The 22,827-nt window shown below is 45.4% G+C and overlaps 1 protein-coding gene across 9 annotated transcripts in view; it reads left to right on the top strand.

Moving 5' to 3' along the window:
- The first annotated feature begins 17,773 nt into the window (after positions 1-17,773).
- aopep (aminopeptidase O (putative)) overlaps positions 17,774-22,827 on the top strand; it is a 362,002-nt gene continuing 356,948 nt past the window's right edge. For 8 of the 9 annotated variants that reach the window (XR_013886678.1, XR_013886677.1, XR_013886676.1 and 5 more), the window contains exons 1-2: positions 17,774-18,143; positions 19,984-20,960. Coding sequence is in view for 5 of the 9 variants with exons in the window: in XM_080188799.1 (XP_080044925.1) it covers positions 20,152-20,960 (809 nt within the window). In the remaining 4 variants the exon portion in view is untranslated. Of the gene's footprint in view, positions 18,527-19,983; positions 20,961-22,827 lie in introns of all 9 variants that reach the window. The other variant, XM_080188797.1, reaches the window with a different exon arrangement.

The following is a 22,827-nucleotide window of genomic DNA, read 5'->3' as shown; positions in this document are numbered from 1 at the left end:
GGAATTATAGGCCGGTTAGTTTAATGTCTGTTGTAGGTAAAATGTTAGAATCCGCGATCAAGGAGAAAATAGCGAGGCATCTTGAGGAGAATTGCTTGATAGAGCAGATGCAGCACGGTTTCGTTAAGGGGAAGTCGTGTCTGACGAATTTATTGGAGTTCTATGAGGATGTGTCTAGGGCGGTGGATAGAGGAGAGCCGGTGGATGTGGTGTTTCTTGATATTCAGAAGGCATTTGATAAGGTGCCGCACAAGAGGTTGTTACAGAAGGTCAGGGGGCATGGAGTTGAGGGTACGGTGTTAGCGTGGTTAGGGGATTGGCTGTCAAATAGGAGGCAGAGAGTGGGGGGTCAATGGGTGCTATTCGGATTGACGGTTGGTGACTAGTGAAGTGCCCCAGGGGTCAGTGCTGGGGCCTCAGCTATTTACCATTTATATAGATGATCTGGAGGAGGGAACCGAGTGTATGGTGTTGAAATTTGCTGATGACACCAAGATTGGTGGAACGGCAAATTGTGCGGAGGGTGTGGAAAGTCTGCAGAAGGATCTAGATAGGCTGGGCGAATAGGCCAGGAACTGGCAAATGGAATTTAATGTTGGCAAGTGTGAAGTTGTCCACTTTGGTAGGAATAATGGTAGGAAGGACTATTACTTACATGGCGAAAAACTGCAGCATGCAACGGTGCAGAGGGACCTCGGGGTCCTTGTGCATGAGTCGCAAAAACCCAGCCTGCAGGTGCAGCAGGTGGTCAGGAAGGCGAATGGGATGCTGGCCTTCATAGCGAGGGGGATTGAATATAAAAGTAGGGAGGTCTTGCTGCAACTGTACAGGGCACTGGTGAGGCCGCAGCTGGAGTACTGTGTGCAGTTTTGGTTGCCGCACTTACGCAAGGATATTTTGGCCTTGGAGGGAGTGCAGAGGAGGTTTACTAGGCTGATACCGGAGTTGAGGGGGTTGAACTATGAGGAGAGGCTGAATAAACTAGGCTTGTACTCGTTAGAGTTTAGAAGAATGAGAGGAGATCTCATTGAGACATATAAGATGATGAATGGGATGGATAGGATAGAGGTGGGCAGGCTCTTCCTGCTCAGAAAGGACAGTAGGACTAGAGGGCACAGCCTCAAGATAAAGGGGGGGGGGGGCGGTTTAGAACGGAGTTGAGGAGGAACTTCTTCACTCAAAGGGTGGTGAATCTCTGGAATTCTCTGCCTGTTGAAGTGGTGGAGGCTGCCTCGCTAAATATATTTAAGACGCGGGTTGATAGGTTTTTGATAGGCAAGGGGATTAAGGGTTATGGGGAGAGGGCGGGAATGTGGAACTGAGACACGACAGATCAGCCATGATCTTATTGAATGGCGGGGCAGGCTCGAGGGGCTAGATGGCCTATTCCTGCTCCTATTTCTTATGTTCTTATGTTCTTACAGTGATTAGCAATGCTGCCTCACAGCCCCAGGGACTTGGGTTCAATTCTGGCCTCAGGTACCTGTCTGTGTGGAGTTTGCACAATCTCCCAGTGTCTGCATGGGTTTCCTCCAGGAGCTCTGGTTTCCTCTCACAGTCCAAAGATGTGGGGTTGGGTTAATTGCCTATACTCAATTGCCCCTTAGTGTCAGGGACGTAACAGGGTAAATATGTGGGGTTACTGAGATAGGGTAGGATTGTTGTTGGTGCAGGTTTGATGGGCTGAATGGCCTCTTTCTGCACTGTAGGGATTCTATGATTCTAATTGTGAGACAGAAATGGGCAGAGTGAGCACAGTGCATATTCTGCCCATTGGTATCAAGTGTGAAGTGACCTGACTAGTGGTCCATAAAGGGATCATCGCAAGGCCCTCTGGAAACAACTTTGCTTTTTTTAAAAATATAAATTTGTGAGTCGAACATGAATTCTGCACAGATAATCCTCCAGCTGACCAGTTCTACATCTTCCCCTTCACACTGGTTTGGAATACCTGTTTGCTTACCTGATGCCTCTCTAATGTCTGCCAAAGTCAGAATCACCTTGGTATATGGTAGTTGCTGCTGCATGCTTTTATCATCATAAAATCCTACAGTGCAGAAAGAGGCCATTCAGCCCATCAAGTCTGCACCAACAACAATCCCACATAGCAGAGCACTCGGTGGAAACCAACGTAGGCACGGGGAGAATGTGCAAACTCCACACAGACAGAGACCCAAGCCAGGAATTAAACCCAGGTCCCTGGAGCTGTGAGGCAGCAGTGCTAACTGCTGTGCCACCCTGATTTATCTCATTGAAGTGGAGGTTGACAGAAATGTTGCCTTCCACTCACATTGAATTTCTGGTTGCTCCCACTATTTGCTTTCTTCTACATGATTTAACCAGGTTTTGTGATTCTAATTTACCATTGACACTGGGTGGGTTACTCAGTTTATTTGCTGTTGGGCAACTCAAAGTTATTCAACTGCTGAGTATCTAGATTGCAAACCAAGTTTCACAATCCAGTCCACCACATGAACTTTGAACTGTATTAATGCAGTTCTCATTAGCAGAGGGTAAAGTGGCACTGAAAACAATTTGGACCTTATTTCCAGATTTATGGGATATAAAGCATTTTTAGAGTCAATAAGCTGAGTTAGTGCTGAACCGTTACTTTGTGCCTTTCGATTCATGCTTCACATTGTCAGCATTGTGAGTTTATGCATACTCAGGAAATGATAATGGAGAACAATAAAGAACCTGTTTATCAGTGAAACCACTTAATATATTCAAAGCAACTAAAGGATGCTTTTTGGCCCCAGGGCAAACACACCCAAAACAGAGACAGCAGAAAAATATTCTAAAAGAGTTTTACAGGGATTAAAACAGGGCATAAGAAAAGATAGTGTCCTCCCAATAAAATGCTGATATGGGTTAAAACAAAGAGTGGTTATTCTGTGTACTGGTTTTGAATGATAGAGCAAAAATCTCATGTGCCGTTATAAACTATAGTGAATGGCATATACACTTCAAAAATGTACCTATAAATAAAAGACAAAAATCATGACAGTGGTCAAAATTCAACTTTATGCGTCTTAATAATTTTTGTTGCCATTCTAGAAATAAGTACATAAGAACATAAGAAATAGGAGCAGGAGTAGGCCATCTAGCCCTTCGAGCCTGCCCCGCCATTCAATAAGATCATGGCTGATCTGTTGTGGCTCAGTTCCACATTCCCGCCCTCTCCCCATAACCCTTAATCCCCTCGCTTATCAAAAACCCATCAACCCGCGTCTTAAAAATATTTAGCGAGGCAGCCTCCACCACTTCAACGGGCAGAGAATTCCAGAGATTCACCACCCTTTGAGTGAAGAAGTTCCTCCTCAACTCTGTTCTAAACCGCCCCCCCTTTATCTTGAGGCTGTGCCCCCTAGTCCTACTGTCCTTTCTGAGTGGGAAGAGTCTCTCCACCTCTATCCTATCCATCCCATTCATCATCTTATATGTCTCAATGAGATATCCCCTCATTCTTCTAAACTCTAACGAGTACAAGCCTAGTTTATTCAGCCTCTCCTCATAGCTCAGCCCCCTCAACTCCGGTATCAGCCTAGTAAACCTCCTCTGCACTCCCTCCAAGGCCAAAATATCCTTGCGTAAGTACGGCGCCCAAAACTGCACACAGTACTCCAACTGCGGCCTCACCAATGCCCTATACAGCTGCAGCAAGACCTCCCTACTTTTATATTCAATCCCCCTTGCTATGAAGGCCAGCATCCCATTCGCCTTCCTGACCACCTGCTGCACCTGCAAGCTGGGTTTTTGCGACTCATGCACAAGGACCCCGAGGTCCCTCTGCACCGTCGCCTGCTGCAGTTTTTCGCCCCGTAAGTAATAGTCCTTCCTACCATTATTCCTACCAAAGTGGACCACTTCGCACTTGCCAACATTAAATTCCATTTGCCAGTTCCTGGCCCATTCGCCCAGCCTATCTAGATCCTTCTGCAGACTTTCCACACCCTCCGCACAATTTGCCGTTCCACCAATCTTGGTGTCATCAGCAAATTTCAACACCATACACTCGGTTCCCTCCTCCAGATCATCTATATAAATGGTAAATAGCTGAGGCCCCAGCACCGGCCCCTGAGGCACTCCACTAGTCACCAATCGCCAATCTGAATAGCACCCATTGACCCCCACTCTCTGCCTCCTATTTGACAACCAATCCTCTATCCACGCTAACACCCTACCCCCAACTCCATGCCCCCCGACCTTCTGCAATAACCTCTTGTGAGGTACCTTGTCAAACGCCTTCTGAAAATCAAGAAAGACCACATCCACCGGCTCTCCTCTATCCACCGCCCTAGACACATCCTCATAGAACTCCAATAAATTTGTCAGACACGACTTCCCCTGAACAAAACTGTGCTGCGTCTGCTCTATCAAGCAATTCCCCTCAAGATGCCTCGCTATTTCCTCCTTGATGACAGATTCTAACATTTTACCTACAACAGATGTTAAACTAACCGGCCTATAATTCCCTGCCTTTTGCCTGGCACCCTTCTTAAACAACGGTGTAACATTAGCCGCTTTCCAATCTTCTGGCACTTCCCCGGAATCCAGTGACGTCTGGAAAATAGCCACCAAGGCATCCACTATCACCTCCGCCATTTCTTTCAGAACCCTCGGATGCATTCCATCCGGTCCTGGGGACTTGTCCACAATCAGTCCCTCCAGTCTGTCGAGCACCGCCTCTGTAGTAACAATAATGTCATTGAGACCCTCCAGTCCTACCACCTTTCCTTCACTAACACCCGGCAAATTATTCACGTGTTCCTCCGTGAAGACCGAAACAAAAAAGTTATTCAAGACCTCAGCCATTTCCCCATCCCCTACCACTAAGTCCCCCCTCTCATCCTCTAAGGGTCCAACGTTCACCCTAGCCAGCCTCTTCCTTTTTATATATCTATAAAAACTCTTGCTATCCTTTTTTATATTAAGCGCTAGCCCAGCTTCATAGTTTCTCCTACCCTTCTTTATCAACTTCTTTGTCAATCTTTGTTGACATTTAAACCTCTCCCAATCCTCTTCTCGCCCACTGCTCTTAGCTACTCTAAACGCCTCCGCTTTTAATTTAAACTTTCCTTCACTTCCTTCGTTATCCACGGCTTATTACCTCTCCTCCTAGGGTCCTTTTTAACCATCGGAATAAATTTCTGCTGAGCACCAAGAAAGATCTCCTTAAGGATTCTCCACTGCTCCTCAGCAGACCTACCTTCCAACGCGCTCCCCCAGTCAACATTCGCCAATTCATCTCTCATCCTACCGTACTCCCCTCTGTTCAAACAAAGGACGCGTGTACGGGAACCCACTTTCTCCTCCTCCATCTGCACCGGAAACTCCACCATACAATGATCACTCTCTCCAAGAGGATCCTTCACCGCAAGTTCCCTAATTCTACCTGCCTCATTACATAACACCAGATCCAAGATAGCTCGCTCCCTCGTCGGCTCCAACACACACTGTTCAAGGAAACTATCCCGACAGCATTCCAAGAACTCTTCCTCGAGCCCCCCGCGTCCAACATGGGTCGACCAATCAATATGTAGATTGAAATCTCCCATAATTATGGCCGTCCCATTCCTGCACGCCGCACTTATTTGCGCGTTAACAGCCCGCCCCACCTCCAGATCATTATTCGGGGGCCTATAGACGACACCCACCAGCGTCTTCCTCCCTTTGCTGTTCCTAATCTCTACCCACAACGATTCCACGTTCTGCTCTTTGGTTCCTATATCATCCCTTGCTACCACCCTGATGCTATCCTTAATCAGCAGAGCTATGCCCCCCCCCCCTTTTTCCTCCCGCCTACCCTTCCTAAACACTTGATACCCCTGGACATTCAGCTCCCAGTCCCTGTCACCTTGCAGCCACGTCTCTGTAATGGCCGCCAGATCATATCCATTTGTGCTGATCTGCGCCGCCAGCTCATCCACTTTATTCCGAATGCTTTGTGCATTCAGATAAAGTGCCTTCATCCCAGCCTTCACCTGGACCCTATTTGCCAGAACGCCACCAACCATACTCACGCCCCTTACTCCCTTTATTATTGGGACATCCTCGGCCTCTTCCCTTACCTGTACCCTCTCCTTAACTTTAGACCCCGTAATGTCACCTACCCTCGCACCCTCACCCCCCCTAATTAGTTTAAAGCCCTGTCTACAGTCCTATTTACACGATTCGCCAGGACTCTGGTCCCAGCACGGTTCAGACCAACCCCATCCTGCCCGAACAGGTCCCACCTACCCCAATACTGATGCCAATGCCCCATAAATTCAAACCCATTCCTCCCACACTAATCCCTGAGCCACCCATTCACTTCCTTAATCTTATCAACCTTATGCCCGTCTGCACTCGGTTCAGGTAGTAGCCCAGAGATAACCACCTTGTCGGTTCTACTTTTTAATTCCATTCCCAGCTTTTCATACTCCCTCCCCAGATCCTCAGTTTGCATTTTGCCTACGTCGTTGGCACCCACATGTACCACAACGACCGGATTCTCACCCTCCCATTCCAGGTTCCTCTGCAGCCCAGATGCGACATCCTGGACCCGAGCACCAGGCAGTCAACACACCCTTCTGTGCACTTTGTCATTGTGACAAAGGACAGTGTCAATACCCTTAACCCCACTATCCCCAATCACTACTACGTTCCTTTTCACCTCTTTTCCTATGTCCTGCTGCATCACTGTACTGTGTGCAGTTTGCTCACCGACTTCACCTCCCTCGTTCTCGTCCAGACTGGAAGCAAGAACCTCAAACCTGTTATGCAGATTGACAGGCTGAGTCATCCGCTCCCCACCCCCCTTCCTCTGCTCCCCACCCCCCTTCCTCTGCTCCCCACCCCCCTTTCTCCGCTCCCCACCCCCCTTCCTCCGCTCCCCACCCTCCTTCCTCCGCTCAGCAGCCCCCTTCCTCCGCTCCCCACCCTCCTTCCTCTGCTCAGCAGCCCCCTCTTGTTCCTGACCGTTAGAGTTAGCCAGTCTGGGGGGGGGAGGTGGATGTCACTTGCACCCCATTGACAATGGCACCCTCTCTCCCCCTGATGAGCCTCAGTGTCTGAAGCTCAGAGGCCAGCTCATCTACCTTGAGCTGGAGCTCCTCCAGCAATCTGCACTTACTGCAGACTTGGTCACTGGGAAGGACCCTGGGATCCACCAGCTCCCACATCATACCGAAACAGCACATCACATGCCCCTCCATTATTCACTGTAGTAGTATTGAAAATTTCCACACGAACTTACCTGGCTCTTTTTCTCCCAAGCCCTTTGATCCTAAGCCCTAATAGCTCACTCTGCTTCCCTCTCACTCCACTGCCCGCTGTCTACACCAGGCGTCCTTTTAAACCTGGCACTGTTTTAAAGCCTGCTTCCCCACAACTCCCTGCAATCCCAAATCTGATTTCAATATTCTGTTCTCCCATTATCATTTACTATAATTGTTTAGTTATTTATTCAAGCGATCAGGATGTCGCTGGCTAGGCCAGCTTTTATTGCCCGTCCCTAATTGCCCTTGGGAAGATGATGGTGACCTGCTTTCTTGAATCGCTGTGTGGTTTAAATACACCCACAATGCTTTTAGGGAGGGAGTTCCAGGATTTTGACCCAGGGACTTTGAAGCAATGGTGATATATTCCCAAGTCAGGATGGTGACTCGTTGGAAGGGAATCTCCAGGTGGTGGTGTTCCCATGTATCTGCTGGCCTTGTCCTACAAGGCAGTAGAGATCATGGGTTTGGAATGTGCTGTCTCAGGAGCTTTGGTGAGTTGTTGCACTACACCTTGTAGATGGTACACACTGCTGCCACTGTGCATTAGTGTGGAGGAAGTGAACATTTGTGGATGGGGTGCCAACCAAGCAGGTTACTTCGTCCTGGATGGTGTCAAGCTTTTGAGTGTTGCTGGATCTGTACTTATTCAAATAATTGGAGAGTATTGCATACCACTCTTGACTTGTGACTTGTATTTGGTGGACAGACTTTAGGGTGTCAAGAGATGGGTTAATCGCCGCAGGATTTCTCACCTTTGATCAGCTCTTGTAGTCACAGTTTATATGGCTAGTCCAATTCAGTTTCTGGTCAATGGTAGCCTCCAGGATGTTGAATAGTGGTGGATTTAGAGTTGGTAATGCCAAGATTTCCTCTTGTTGGAGATGGTCACTGCCTAACATTTGTGTACCACAAATGTTACTTACCCCAGCATTGTTTGCTGGGGCAGGCGGAGTGAAGGAGCAGTGAGTCAGGTAAGAAATTACCTGTTTAAAAACCATTTCAATCGTTTAAAAGCATTTTCGCGGGCTTTTTGTGTTTACCGCTTTAAGAATTCAAAGGGAGTGGATAGCAGGGATTTGTGGGTCAGCAGGCTTTTAAACAGCGCCAGGTTTAAAAGGAGGCCTGGTGTAGACAGCGGGCAGCGTCGGAGCGGGCAGCGGAATGAGCTACTAGGGCTTAGGAACAAAGGACTTGCCAGAAAAGGGCCAGGTAAGTTTGCGTTGAAATCGTTGCTCAATATTACTACAGGGAATAATGGAGGGGCATGTGATGTGCTGTTTCTGTATGATGTGGGAGCTGGTGGACCCCAGGGTCCTTCCATGTGACCATGTCTGTAGTAAGTGCAGGTTGCTGGAGGAACTCCAGCTCAAGGTAGATGAGCTGGCCTCTGAGCTACAGACACTGAGGGTCATCAGGGGGAGAGAGGGTGCCATTGATAATGGAGTGCAAGAGACATCCACCCCCCCTAGACTGGCTAACTCTAAGGGTCAGGAACAGGAGGGGGCTGCTGAGAGGAGGAAGGAGGGTGGGGAACGGAGGAAGGAGGGTGGGGAACGGAGGAAGGAGGGTGGGGACCGGAGGAAGGACGGTGGGGACGAAATGCCTCAGCCTCTCAATCTGCATAACAGGTTTGAGGTTCTTGCTTCTAGTGTGGATGAGAACGAGGGCTGTGAGGTTGGTGAGCAAATTGCAGACACAGGACATAGGCAAAGAGAAGGTGAAAAGGAATGTAGTAGTAATTGGGGATAGTGTGGTTAAGGGTATTGACACTGTCCTTTGTCACAATGACAAAGTGCACAGAAGGGTGTGTTGTCTATATGGATTTCAGTAAGGCGTTTGACAAAGTCCCTCACGGTAGGCTGGTAGAAAAGGTTAAGGCGCATGGGATACGAGGCCAGGTAGCTAGGTGGATTGAGAACTGGCTGGGAAATAGGAGACAGAGGGTAGTTGTGGAGGGGACCTTGTCGGGCTGGAGGCCAGTGACCAGTGGTGTGCCGCAGGGCTCAGTACTGGGACCTCTCCTCTTTGTAGTCTACATAAATGACTTGGAAGAGGGCGTAGGTGGTGTGATCAGCAAGTTTGCTGATGACACCAAGATGGCAGAGTTGGCGGGTACGGAACTGGATTGTCAGGTGATACAACAGGATATAGATAGGTTGGTGCAGTGGGCAGATAGGTGGCAGATGGCATTTAATCCTGACAAATGCGAGGTGATGCATTTTGGATGGAATAATGCAGAGAGGAGCTATGTGATAAAAGGTAGGCCGATTAGGAGTATAGACATACAGAGGGACCTGGGAGTGCAGGTTCACAAATCCATGAAGGTTGCGTCACAAGTGGAGAAGGTTGTTAGGAAGGCTTATGGGATGTTAGCCTTTATAGGAAGGGGCATAGAGTATAAAAGCTGCCGTCTAATGCTTCAGTTGTACAGAACGTTGGTTAGACCGCATTTGGAGTACTGCGTCCAGTTCTGGTCACCTTACTACCGGAAGGACGTGGAGTCTCTGGAAAGGGTGCAGAGGAGGTTTACCAGGATGTTGCCTGGCATGGGGGGACTGGGTTACGAGGAGAGATTGAAGAAACTGGGACTATTCTCCTTGGAAAGACAGAGATTGAGAGGGGACATGATAGAAGTATATAAGATACTGAAGGGAATAGATAGAGTTAATAGTGAGAGACTGCTCCCTAGACTGGGTACGAACACGAGAGGTCATCATTTAAGGGTGAGGGGGGAGAGGTATAATTTGGAGGTGAGAAGAAGGTTCTTTACGCAGAGAGTTGTGGGGGTCTGGAACGCGCTACCGAGTAGGGTGGTGGAGGCAGGAACGTTGGACTCGTTTAAGTTGCAGTTAGATAGGCACATGAGTGAAACGAGAATGGAGGGATATGGTAGGGGCTATTAAATAGGGTTAAACCTCGGGAGACACCGGAAGGGCAGGCTGTAAGATTAATATTTTTGTCTTTATTCCACAGGTGGAGGTCCACCTCGTGTCAAGCGAGGGGCTTGCACACGGCGGGTCGTGCGTGGGCTGCTCTTGAAAGTCCAGGAGTGGCCTAGTACTTCATGTCGGTGTGTGTGCTTGATCCTGGACCGATAGACGGGCGCCACAACAGCTCAGTGACTAGCACTGCTGGCTGTGCAGATACATGGATTTGGGCCTGTGTCTGTGGGAGTTTGCGCATTCTCCCTGTGGTTGCGTGGGTTTCCTCCGGGCGCTCCGGTTTCTTCCCACACCCCAAAGATGTGCTCTTAGGCTAATCGGTTTTTACCAAATTGACACTATTTCTTCCCTGAATCTGACTGAGTAGGGTTCCATTCGTAGACATGCAGGGTAGAATAGGTGTAAGGTGATGCGGCGGCGCGGGCTCGTTGGGCCGAAGGGCCTGTTTCCCGTGCTGGGTTGTTCTTTGTTCTTTGTCTGCCTGGTGCTCGGGTGCAGGATGTCACATCTGGGCTGCAGAGGAACCTAGAGTGGGAGGGTGAGAATCCGGTCGTTGTGGTACATGTGGGTGCCAACAACGTAAGCAAAATGCGAACTGAGGATCTGGGGAGGGAGTATGAAAAGCTGGGAATGGAATTAAAAAGTAGAACCGACAAGGTGGTTATCTCCGGACTACTGCCTGACCCTCGTGCAGACGGGCGTAGGGTTGATAAGATTAAGGAAGTAAATGGGTGGCTCAGGGATTGGTGTGGGAGGAATGGGTTTGAATTTATGGGGCATTGGCACCAGTATTGGGGTAGGTGGGACCTGTTCTGGTGGGATGGGGTTGGTCTGAACCGTGCTGGGACCAGAGTGCTGGCGAATCGTGTAGATAGGACTGTAGATAGGGATGTAAGCTCATTTCGGGGGCGGGGGGGGGGGTGGTGTGGCAGTGTGAGGGTAGGTGACATTACGGGGTCGAAAGTAAAGGAGAGGGTACAGGTAAGGGAGGAGGCCAAGGATGTGCCAATAATAAAGGGAGTAGGGGGTGTGAGTATGGTTGGTGGCGTTCCGGCAAATAGGGTCCAGGTGAAGGCTGGGATGAAGGCACTTTATCTGAATGCACGAAGCATTCGGAATAAAGTGAATGAGCTGGCGGCGCAGATCAGCACAAATGGATATGATCTGGTGGCCATTACAGAGACGTGGCTGCAAGGTGACGGGGACTGGGAGCTGAATGTATAGGGGTATCAAGCATTTAGGAAGGATAGGCGGGAGGAAAAAGGGGGGGGGCATAGCTCTGCTGATTAAGGATAGCATCAGGGTGGTAGTAAGGGATGATATAGGAGCCAAAGAGCAGAAAGTAGAATCGTTGTGGGTGGAGATTAGGAACAGCAAAGGGAGGAAGACGCTGGTGGGTGTCATCTATAGGCCCCCAAATAATGATCTGGAGGTGGGGTGGGCTGTTAATGTGCAAATAAATGCGGCGTGCAGGAATGGAACGGCGATAATTATGAGGGATTTTAATCTACATATTGATTGGTCGACCCATGTTGGACGCGGTGGGCTTGAGGAGGAATTCTTGGAATGCTGCGGGGATAGTTTCCTCGAACAGTGTGTGTTGGAGCCGACGAGGGAGCGAGCTATCTTCGATCTGGTGTTATGTAATGAGGCGGGTAGAATTAGGGACCTTGTGGTGAAGGATCCTCTTGGGAAGAGTGATCATTGTATGGTGGAGTTTCTGATGCAGATGGAGGAGGAGAAAGTGGGTTCCCGGACATGTGTCCTTTGTTTGAACAGAGGGGAGTATGATAGGATGAGAGAGGAATCGGCGAATGTTGATTGGGGAAGCGCATTGGAAGGTAGGTCTGCTGAGGAACAGTGGAGGATCTTTAAGGAGATCTTTCTTGGTGCTCAGCAGAAATTTATTCCGATGGTTAATAAGGATCGTAGGAGCAGAGATAATCAGCCGTGGATAACGAAGGAGGTGAAGGAAAGTGTTAAATTAAAAGCGGATACGTTTAGAGTAGCTAAGAGTAGTGGGCGAGAAGAGGATTGGGAGAGGTTTAAATATCAACAAAGAATGACAAAGAAGTTGATAAAGAAGGGTAGGAGAAACTATGAAGCTGGGCTAGTGCTTAATATAAAAAAGGATAGCAAGAGTTTTTATAAATATATAAAAAGGAAGAGGCTGACTAGGGTGAACGTTGGACCCTTAGAGGATGAGAGGGGGACCTTAGTGGTAGGGGATGGGGAAATGGCTGAGGCCTTGAATAACATCTTTGTTTTGGTCTTCACGGAGGAGGACGTGAATAATTTGCCGGGTGTTAGCGATGGAAAGATGGTAGGAGTGGAGGGCCTGAATGTAGTTATTGTTACTAGAGAGGCAGTGATCGAAAGACAGGAGGGACTGATTGTGGACAAGTCCCCAGGACCGGATGGAATGCATCCAAGGGTTCTGAAAGAAATGGCAGAGGTGATAGTGGATGGCTTGGTGATTATTTTCCAAACATCGCTGGATTCCGGGGAAGTGCCGGCAGATTGGAAAACGGCTAATGTTACGCTGTTGTTTAAGAAGGGTGCCAGGCAAAAGGCAGGGAATTATAGGCCGGTTAGTTTAATGTCTGTTGTAGGTAAAATGTTAGAATCCGTGATCAAGGAGAAAATAGCGAGGCATCTTGAGGAGAATTGTTTGATAGAGCAGACGCAGCACGGTTTCGTTAAGGGGAAGTCGTGTCTGACGAATTTATTGGAGTTCTATGAGGATGTGTCTAGGGCGGTGGATAGAGGAGAGCCGGTGGATGTGGTCTTTCTTGATTTTCAGAAGGCTTTTGATAAGGTGCCGCACAAGAGGTTGTTACAGAAGGTCAGGGGGCATGGAGTTGGGGGTAGGGTGTTAGCATGGATAGGGGATTGGCTGTCAAATAGGAGGCAGAGAGTGGGGGTCAATGGGTGCTATTCGGATTGGCGGTTGGTGACTAGTGGAGTGCCCCAGGGGTCGGTGCTGGGGCCTCAGCTATTTACCATTTATATAGATGATCTGGATGAGGGAACCAAGTGTATGGTGTTGAAATTTGCTGATGACACCAAGATTGGTGGAACGGCAAATTGTGCGGAGGGTGTGGAAAGTCTGCAGAAGGATCTAGATAGGCTGGGCGAATGGGTCAGGAACTGGCAAATGGAATTTAATGTTGGCAAGTGTGAAGTTGTCCACTTTGGTAGGAATAATGGTAGGAAGGACTATTACTTACATGGCGAAAAACTGCAGCAGGCGACGGTGCAGAGGGACTTCAGGGTCCTTGTGCATGAGTCGCAAAAACCCAGCCTGCAGGTGCAGCAGGTGGTCAGGAAGGCGAATGGGATGCTGGCCTTCATAGCGAGGGGGATTGAATATAAAAGTAGGGAGGTCTTGCTGCAACTGTACAGGGCACTGGTGAGGCCGCAGCTGGAGTACTGTGTGCAGTTTTGGTTGCCGCACTTACGCAAGGATATTTTGGCCTTGGAGGGAGTGCAGAGGAGGTTTACTAGGCTGATATCGGAGTTGAGGGGGTTGAACAATGAGGAGAGGCTGAATAAACTAGGCTTGTACTCGTTAGAGTTTAGAAGAATGAGGGGAGATCTCATTGAGACATATAAGATGATGAATGGGATGGATAGGATAGAGGTGGAGAGGGTCTTCCCACTCAGAAAGGACAGTAGGACTAGAGGGCACAGCCTCAAGATAAAGGGGGGGCGGTTTAGAATGGAGTTGAGGAGGAACTTCTTCACTCAAAGGGTGGTGAATCTCTGGAATTCTCTGCCTGTTGAAGTGGTGGAGGCTGCCTCGCAAAATATATTTAAGATGCGGGTTGATAGGTTTTTGATAGGCAAGGGGATTAAGGGTTATGGGGAGAGGGTGGGAATGTGGAACTGAGACACGGCAGATCAGCCATGATCTTATTGAATGGCGGGGCAGGCTCGAGGGGCTAGATGGCCTACTCCTGCTCCTATTTCTTATGTTCTTATGTTCCCTTATCTTGAGCCCAAACCTCAATGCTGTCCATGTATTGCCGCATATGAGCACAGACTGCTTCAGTCTATACATTCTGTACCCTTGCTACCCTCAGTACTTCCTCCAAGTGGCTTTCAACAAGGAAGAGTACTGATTCATCAGAAGAAAGGGAATGGGAGGAAGGGAAGTTGCATGTGGTAATCAGCAGGAGGTTTTCTTGTCCATGTTTGAATGTTTAACCCTATACCATGATGCTTCATGGACTCTGGAGTTGACATTGAGAACTGCCAGGGCATCTCCTTCCTGACTGTATATCACTGGGCCACCACCTGTGCTGGGTCTGTCCCGCTAGTGAAACAGGATATAGTAAGAAGGCTCACAACACCAGGTTAAAGTCCAACAGATTTATTTGGTAGCAAATGCCACTAGCTTTTGGAGCGCTGCTCCTTCGTCAGCTGAGTGGGGAGTTCTGATCACAAATAGGGCATATAAAGACACACAGGCAGTTTACAGAATACTGATTAGAATGCGAGTCTTTACAGCTAGTCAAGTCTTAAAGATGCAGACAATGTGAGTGGAGATAGCATTAAGCATAGATTAAAGAAATGTGTATCGTCTCCAGACAGTACAATAAGTGAGATTTTGCCAGCCCCGCCAAGTCATGGAGGTTACAGATAATGTGACATGAACCCAAGATCCTGGTTGAGGCCTTCCTCATGAGCTACAACTTTACTCATAAGTCTGTTGTGTGGCACTGTATCAAATGCCTTTTGAAAATCTAAGTACACCATATCAACAGTTTTATCCTCATCAACCCTTTCTGTTGTCTCTTCAAAATACCCCAGCAAATTAGTTAAACATAATTTCCCCTTTAAAAATCCATGCTGGCTCTTCCTAATCAACCTACATTTTTCCATGTGACTAGTAATTTTATCCTAAGTAATTGTTTCTAGAACCTTGCTCACCACTGATGTTAAACTGACTGGCCTGAAATTGCTGGGGGTATCCTTCCAACATTTTTTTGAACGAGGGCAAAACATTTGCAATTCTTCAATGAGGCACTCCCGCAGAGCCTAGAGAAGACTGGAAGATTATAGCCATTGCCCCTGCAATTTCCATTTCCACTTTTTTCAATATCATTCAGTCCCGGTGCCTTGTCAACCTTTAAGTGTCTAGATACCTGGAAAACATTGATATGATTGGGCAGCGTTACCTGAATTTATGAAAGGAAATCATATTTGGCAAACCTCTTGGGCATTTTTGAGGATGGTACTTGTAGCCTAGATAAAGGAGAACCTGTGGATGTGGTTATATTGAAGTAAAAATTTTTAACAAGATTCCATACGGGAATTTCATAAACCAAATTGGAGCACATGGGATTGGGGGTAATATATAAGTATGGATTTAGAATTGGTTAACATAAGAACATAAGAACATAAGAAATAGGAGCAGGAATAGGTCATCTAGCCCTTCGAGCCTGCCCCGCCATTCAATAAGATCATGGCTGATCTGTCGTGGCTCAGTTCCACATTCCCGCCCTCTCCCCATAACCCTTAATCCCCTCTCTTATCAAAAACCCATCAACCCGCGTCTTAAAAATATTTAGCGAGGTAGCCTCCACCACTTCAACGGGCAGAGAATTCCAGAGATTATATTAAGCGCAAGCCCAGCTTCATAGTTTCTCCTACCCTTCTTTATCATCTTCTTTGTCAATCTTTGTTGACATTTAAACCTCTCCCAATCCTCTTCTCGCCCACTACTCTTTGCTACTCTAAACGCCTCCGCTTTTAATTTAACACTTTCCTTCACCTGATAGAAAACAGAGAATAGGAATAAATGGGTCTTTCTCAGGATGGCAGGTTGTTACTAGTGGGATACCACAAGGATTTGTGTTGTGGCCACAGCTGTTCACAATCTATAGAAATGATTTAGATGTGGGAACCAAATTTAATATTTCCAAATTTGCTGATAACAAAAACCTAGGTGGAAAAGTTGTGAGGATGAGGGGACTTGGACTGGCTAAGAATGAACTAGTACATGGCAAATGGAATATAATGTGAATAATTAGAAAGTTATCCATTTTGGTAGAAAAACTAGAAAGGCAGAATATTTCTTAAATGGTGAGAGGCTGAGAGGTATTGATGTTCAAAGGAACCTGGGTGTCCTTGTTCATGAGTCACTACAAGCTAGTATAAATGTGCAGAAAGCAATTAGGAAGGGAAGTGGTATGTAGGAATTTTTCGCAAGGGAACTTAAGTGCAGGACCAAAGATGTCTTGCTGCACTTGTGTAGAGATTTGGTGAGACCACACCTGGAGTATTGTGTGCAGTTTTGGATTCCTTATCTAATAAAGGATTTACTTGCCCATAGAGAGCATCACAACAGAGGTTCACCAGACTAATCCTTAGTATAGTGGGACTGTCTTGTGATGACAGAGTAAGGAAACAGGGCCTGTAATCTCTTGAGTTTGGAAGAATGAGAGGCAATCTCATTGTAACATACAACATTCTTTTATAGGATGTTTTCCCTAGCTGGTGAATGTAGAATCAGGGGACACAATCTCAGAATAAGTCTGGCCATTTAAGGCTGTGATGAGGAGGATTTTTTTCACTCAGAGGTTGGTGAATCTTTGGCATTCACTACCTCAAAGAGTTGCAGAAACTCAATTATTGAGCATGTTAAAGATAGAGATCGGTGGATTTCTGGATACTAATGATATCAAGAAATATGGGGAAAGCATGGGAAAATGGCATTTAAGTAGCTGATCAGCCATGATCTAATTCAATGGCAGAACAGGCTTTGTGGGCTGAATGGCCCACTCCTGCCGCTGTATTCTTCTATAAAACTCCCCAGTTCTTTGAAATAATGCCATGGTATATTTGACATCCACCTGAGTAGGCAGATGGGCCCTCAGTTTAACATCTCATCTGAAAGACAGCACCTTCGGCAGTGAGACACACCCTTGGTCTGGCACTGCAGTATCAGCTTTGAAAGCTGTCTGAAAGTAAGACTTGAAGCTGGAACCTCCTAACTCTGAGGTGAGGACGCTACTAACTGAGCTACGACACATTGAAAATAACACTTCCCATTTTTTCACACACTGCATTGGCTGTACAACCTCCACTCATCCCTTTGACTGGGAAAAAGATACAAAAGTCTGAGATCATGTACAACCAACTCAAAAACGGTTTGTTCCCTGCTGCCATCAGACTTTTGAATGGGCCTACCTTATATTAAGTTGATCTTTCTCTACATCCTAGCTTTGAATGTAAAACTTTATTCTACACCTCCTTTCCTTCTCCCGTGTACTCTATGAAAAAGAATGTTTTGTCTGTATAGCATGCAAAAAAAACTTTTCACTGTTTCCCAATACATGTGACAATAATAAATCAAATCAAATAACATTTTGAACACATCAATGGTCAAACAATGTGCAACCCCATTTATCCTGTCTGAGCCACCCCTATAACTAATACACCCTAGGTCTTTGAGGGCTCTGTGCTGGCGCCCTCTGCTGGATCCTCGTGGATGTTTGCCGAAGGCGCGGAGTGATGACGCAATCCGAGCGCGACCGGAGCAGTGCGTTGAGAATGTGAAAAGGGAACAGAAGGTGGCGGAGCGGACCGACTGACCAGGAACTGCTCCTGAGACTGACCAGGGATTGACTGGTCCTGTGAGGGACTGGCCTTGAGACCGACCGACTGACCAGGGACTGACCCTCAAGAGTGACCGGCCTTGTGCCGGGGACTGACCCTGAGACCCTCCGGCCCTGTGCCAGTGACTGACTGACTGTGCCAGTGATTGACCGTGAGACCGACCGGCCCTGTGAGTTGCTGACCTGAGACTGACTGACCCTAAGACTGACCGATCGGCCCTGTGAGGGACTGACCCTGACTCTGTGACTGCAGGGCACAGAGTGTTGACATTAGGTTTATTTCCCAGAGCTGCAGACTGTAGCCGTTGAAGAAGGTCAGTGGCTGAGTAGTTTGTAATGCTGCGGGTTTAGAGGTTTGACTGATCAGGGATTAACAACAGACTTATGTCCTCATCATTGCTCTGTTTCCTGATTATAAATGAAGAATAAAATGTGGAGAAATGCTCCAAATTCACCACTCAGTTAGGAATGAGTTGTGGGAGATTCTGGTTTCCCTTGTATCAGATACTTAGTAAACTATCGCATTGCTGTATTATTTTGAACGAAAATGATAAAAAAAACATTTTTTTAGGAAAGTATGTTTATAACTTAAAAGTCTTCTGGAATGTGTGATAAAAATTCTTGTCTCTGGAAGCACGCAAACCACTTATTACCACGTCGTGGCGCTGCCTTTTGTTATCTCCGTTGAATCTTCAATGTAAGTTTACACGCGGAGATGGGTATTGTGCTCTTGGGCAAATTCATTGTTTTCATTGAAAGGTTGTGAAAACAATTAACTTGTCGAACGGCCGCCCGGGTTTGAAACCAAATGCAATTATCAGAACGTTTTCGTTCGCTGACCTCAATACTGAAGGGGCCAAATCAGTTATGTTTAGAGTTGCTGGCTGTTTCCTTAATCCAAGATGAAGTGAAGGAAGTTCTAAAAATAAAACAGAAATTACCGCACGTTTCTAATTTAATGCAGGTGTTGCACCAAATAGCAGAAATGTGAATTATAACCATTGTGTATTGTACAAAATGCTTCTTATTATGCTTGCAATTTTCATTAGCCACTTTATTTGATATTTTGTACAATAATTAATCAAGCATCAGGTAAAATTAAATCAACTTATGATAAGCACAATTAGATTTTAACAGTCTTTGAAACCATTTTTTTAAAGATGCCTTTAAATGTTCTCAATTGTTTTGGGTTAAATGTTTTAAATTACATGCCCTCTTTCCCAGCTAAATATAGTTTTACGGCGTTAAAACCGTGATCTTAAAACTGTTTCTGTTATTACAGTTCTTCAGATTTTTACTGTATGGTTAATTTTATCATGTTTTATTTTAATGTTTGTTTTGTATTACGTGCAAAGTCTGTGCAACATACAAAACATAATGCTGCTTTATTCTGCTTTTTTTTAAATCTTGTTTTTGTGTTTATTTCCATCCTCTTTGAAGTGGCTTTGACTTTGTTATCTGTATTACAGCATGGAATTCTGTAAAATATAAAGTGAACCTTTGAAGGATGTACTTCTAGCTTTATTATGCTAATAAAACTTTCTGCTGAATTCAAATAACTACTTGATTCATAGTAGTTCTTTATTATACGCAAATCTCTTGTATTCCATATTATTTGATTATAACATTCAATCATTTATTAACCTGTTTATTCTGACAGGATAGAACAGGGCAAATTTTTGCCTAAACTTGACCTCTACTAGAAAATATAAAAGTGCATATCTCTGCAGCCTGAATCTCAGCATGTCACAAACCCACCTCTTGAGGTAGATCTCGTGCTAGTACCAACTGTTAAGGTTGTAAAGTGTGAAATCTCAGGGGCTTTGCTGTCAAATTAGTCTTCACAGCAGCCTTCGTATTTTAATGTGTTCAAGATGTGATTTCCTACCCCCTTCTCTCAAAACAAATGTGTCTTTTTAGAAAAATCCAGCAGAGAGTCAGCAACATAAACAGCACAATCCATACAGTCCAACGTTGTAGATTTAACCGATGAGCCCTTGTAAGAGCACTGGGACTCTGTATAAACATTGTAATTCAGAGAAATTTAAAAGAAAAATTCACAGTATAGCATAACTTTATTCCAGAAAAGGGCACTTCAGAGATGACTGTTAAATTAGTTGTGTAATTGGTAATTCTCTTTTTTTTTGTATACAGGTCTTAACAGAAAAAAAACAACTACAAAGATAGAACATATCAACTTAAGAAACCACGAGTGTTTTGAAACAACAAAGCAATATTCAGGGAATGCGTATAGTACTGGAACACTGATGATACTTTTATGATTTTTGAATATTGTTGGACAAAAACTTCCTTGTTCTAACTATGAATGAAAATACAGAGTCAACTCTCGACCCCAATGAAGATGATCTTCCTCTCATGGCCAATGCTGGTTACATGCTGGTCAGACACTATGTGCTAGATCTGACAGTGAACTTTGACAGGAAAGTTATCAAGGGTACTATTGTCCTCTTCTTAGAAGCTAACCAAGAGTACAAAAAAGCCCCTCACTCTGTGGGAACAGGTTGCTATCTTTCCTCACAGGCATTATCTGAACCTGAGCAACCTGGACCTTCGTGTAATCCCACTGCAAGAGCTGCTGTTTGTTCATCTGTGGATAAGATATGCAATTTATCTGAACGTAGTGGTGACAGAGTTGCCAATGTTAATAGTTGTAACCATAGCAACAAAGAGTGGGAGAGTGGGTTTTCTGGTACAAGGGAACACTGCAGTGACGGGGCAGATTTTGAGCTGGTGCTGGATTGTTGTGACCTTCTGGTGAATAAAGTAGAAGAGGTAAATGTCGTTGCTGCAGCAGGCATTGAAAAACTGATCAGACTGGACATGCCCAAGTCAGAAAATGGTATTTACTCTCAGAGTGATGTCCAGAGAAATGTTGTGGAAGATATTTTAGGTTTGGCGGCAGAATGCTGGCAGGAACAGCATCATTACTACCTCCAGTGCAGTCGAGCACCTGGCTGTGGTGAACTCCAGTTCCAAACTGATATGTGGAGCCTGAAAATAAAGAAACCAGGGATACAAACTCCTCAAGACTTCCCTCGTGTACTGAGGATCTATTATGAAACAAAGCCAGAGGGTGGTTCGGTGAGATGGACTAAGGACCAAAGTGGCAGGTTGGTTACTTTCAATTACAATATGTTTTTGTTTGGAATTGGATATTATTCTGTGACAGTTGGATGCAGTTGTTGATCAGTTAATGATGCAAGCTGTTTGTTTTGTAAATAATGTATAGAAGATGATATGTGAACAGCAGTTTTAAAAATGAAATAAAGTATTTACTTTCCACTCATCACTTTGTAATTTTTTTTAGACAACCTTGAGAATATGTTTCCTATTTTTCAATAGAACATATTTTTATGAAGGTGCTTTCAAAATATGATAGCTTGGTTAACCTCTTTGGTTACAATGACATAGAATAGGTTTGGACTTAGTGTTTTATGTAAGTCTACAGCAAGTACTGGTTTCAGTACTTGCTGTAGACTTATAGAAAACACTAAAAATATTAATAACATTCATAGAAGCTTTTTTTGGATTGCAGATGGGTTAAATATTCTGTGTTTTGCTTTGTGTGTTTCTATAAATCTGATGCATATCAGCTTACAACGATATAGAGTTAATTGAAATTATTTGTTTAATAGCACATCTTATTTAAAATATTGGCATATAACTGCAGCTCATTTCGGGAATCCACCGAGCTTATTTTTCTAATAATTTTGGAGCAGCATGGTAGCACAGTGATTAGCAGTGCTGCCTCACAGCACTAAGGACCCGTGTTTGATACCCAACGTGGGTCGCTGTCTGTGCAGAGTCTACACGTTCTCCCTGTGTCTGCGTGGGTTTTCTCCCACAGTCCAGAGATGTATGGGTTAGGGTAATTAGCCATGCTAAATCCTCCCTTAGTGTCTGGAGGATTAGAGGGGTAAATATGTGAGGTGACAGGGATAGGACCTAGGTGGGACTTTTGACGGTGAAGGCTGAATGGGCTGAATGGCCGCTTTCCAGACTGGAGGGATTCTATGATAAACTGAATATGGGATGATTTTATGTTGTGGCTGCATTCCTACCAGAAATGGGCATGAGATTGTTGACACACATTTCATATATGGCTCTTCCATCTGTTAGCAAAAAGATGTTTTCAATGTCAGCTCCAGAAGTGAAAAAGCAACATCTAACTTACTGGAACATCCAATCACTGGAAAACAATATATTCACTATCTGTTTTATGATAAAATAATAACATTTAAAGCAATGCTACTTTCATTCAGTAATTGTTTTCAATGGCCAGTCGTATGTTATAATTGAACTTGGATTAAAAATATTGCATAATGTGTTTTGTAATATTTGAACAGTGTGTATTTATTTTACTATGATGTGGAGATGCTGGTGTTCAACTGGGGTGGGACAAGATGAGAGGTCACATGACACCAGGTTATAGTCCAACAGGTTTATTTGAAACTACAAGCTTTTGGAATGCTGCTTCTTTTGAAGGAGCAGCACTCCAAAAGCCTGTGATTTCAGATAAACCTGTTGGACTATAACTTGATGTCATGTGACCTCTCATCCTGATTTTACCATGTTATCTATTTTAGTCTTGTGGAGAATTACTGAACATCAACTTATAACTTGGTTCTGGCCAATTTGGTGTGGATATGGTAATGACATTGTGGATTTTACAGTTTTGCTCAGGTAAGAACAGAAATTTTCACCCGAGGTAAACAGATGTTCGTTGTCAGACCCTTGCATGTGTCGATTCTGTGGTGAATGAGGTGGTAGAGTTCCGGCCTATAAGACTTGATTTATTTAACATTGGATATTTATCTGTTGCATTAAAATATCAAAGTGTGTATAAATTGTCTGTTAATGCTCACTACACCTAAAATCAGCTTAACTACATGTTTATTCTATGATACGCAATGTTTGGTCCGTGAACATTGAAGGATAAACTGACACAGATTGATGCAGCTTTGCAGTGTGCTCTGT

The sequence above is a fragment of the Carcharhinus amblyrhynchos genome, chromosome 5 (assembly GCF_965287045.1).
Source record: "Carcharhinus amblyrhynchos chromosome 5, sCarAmb.v2.hapA, whole genome shotgun sequence".
Lineage (NCBI taxonomy): Eukaryota > Metazoa > Chordata > Chondrichthyes > Carcharhiniformes > Carcharhinidae > Carcharhinus > Carcharhinus amblyrhynchos.
This window is presented reverse-complemented; position numbering and strand designations above follow the sequence as displayed.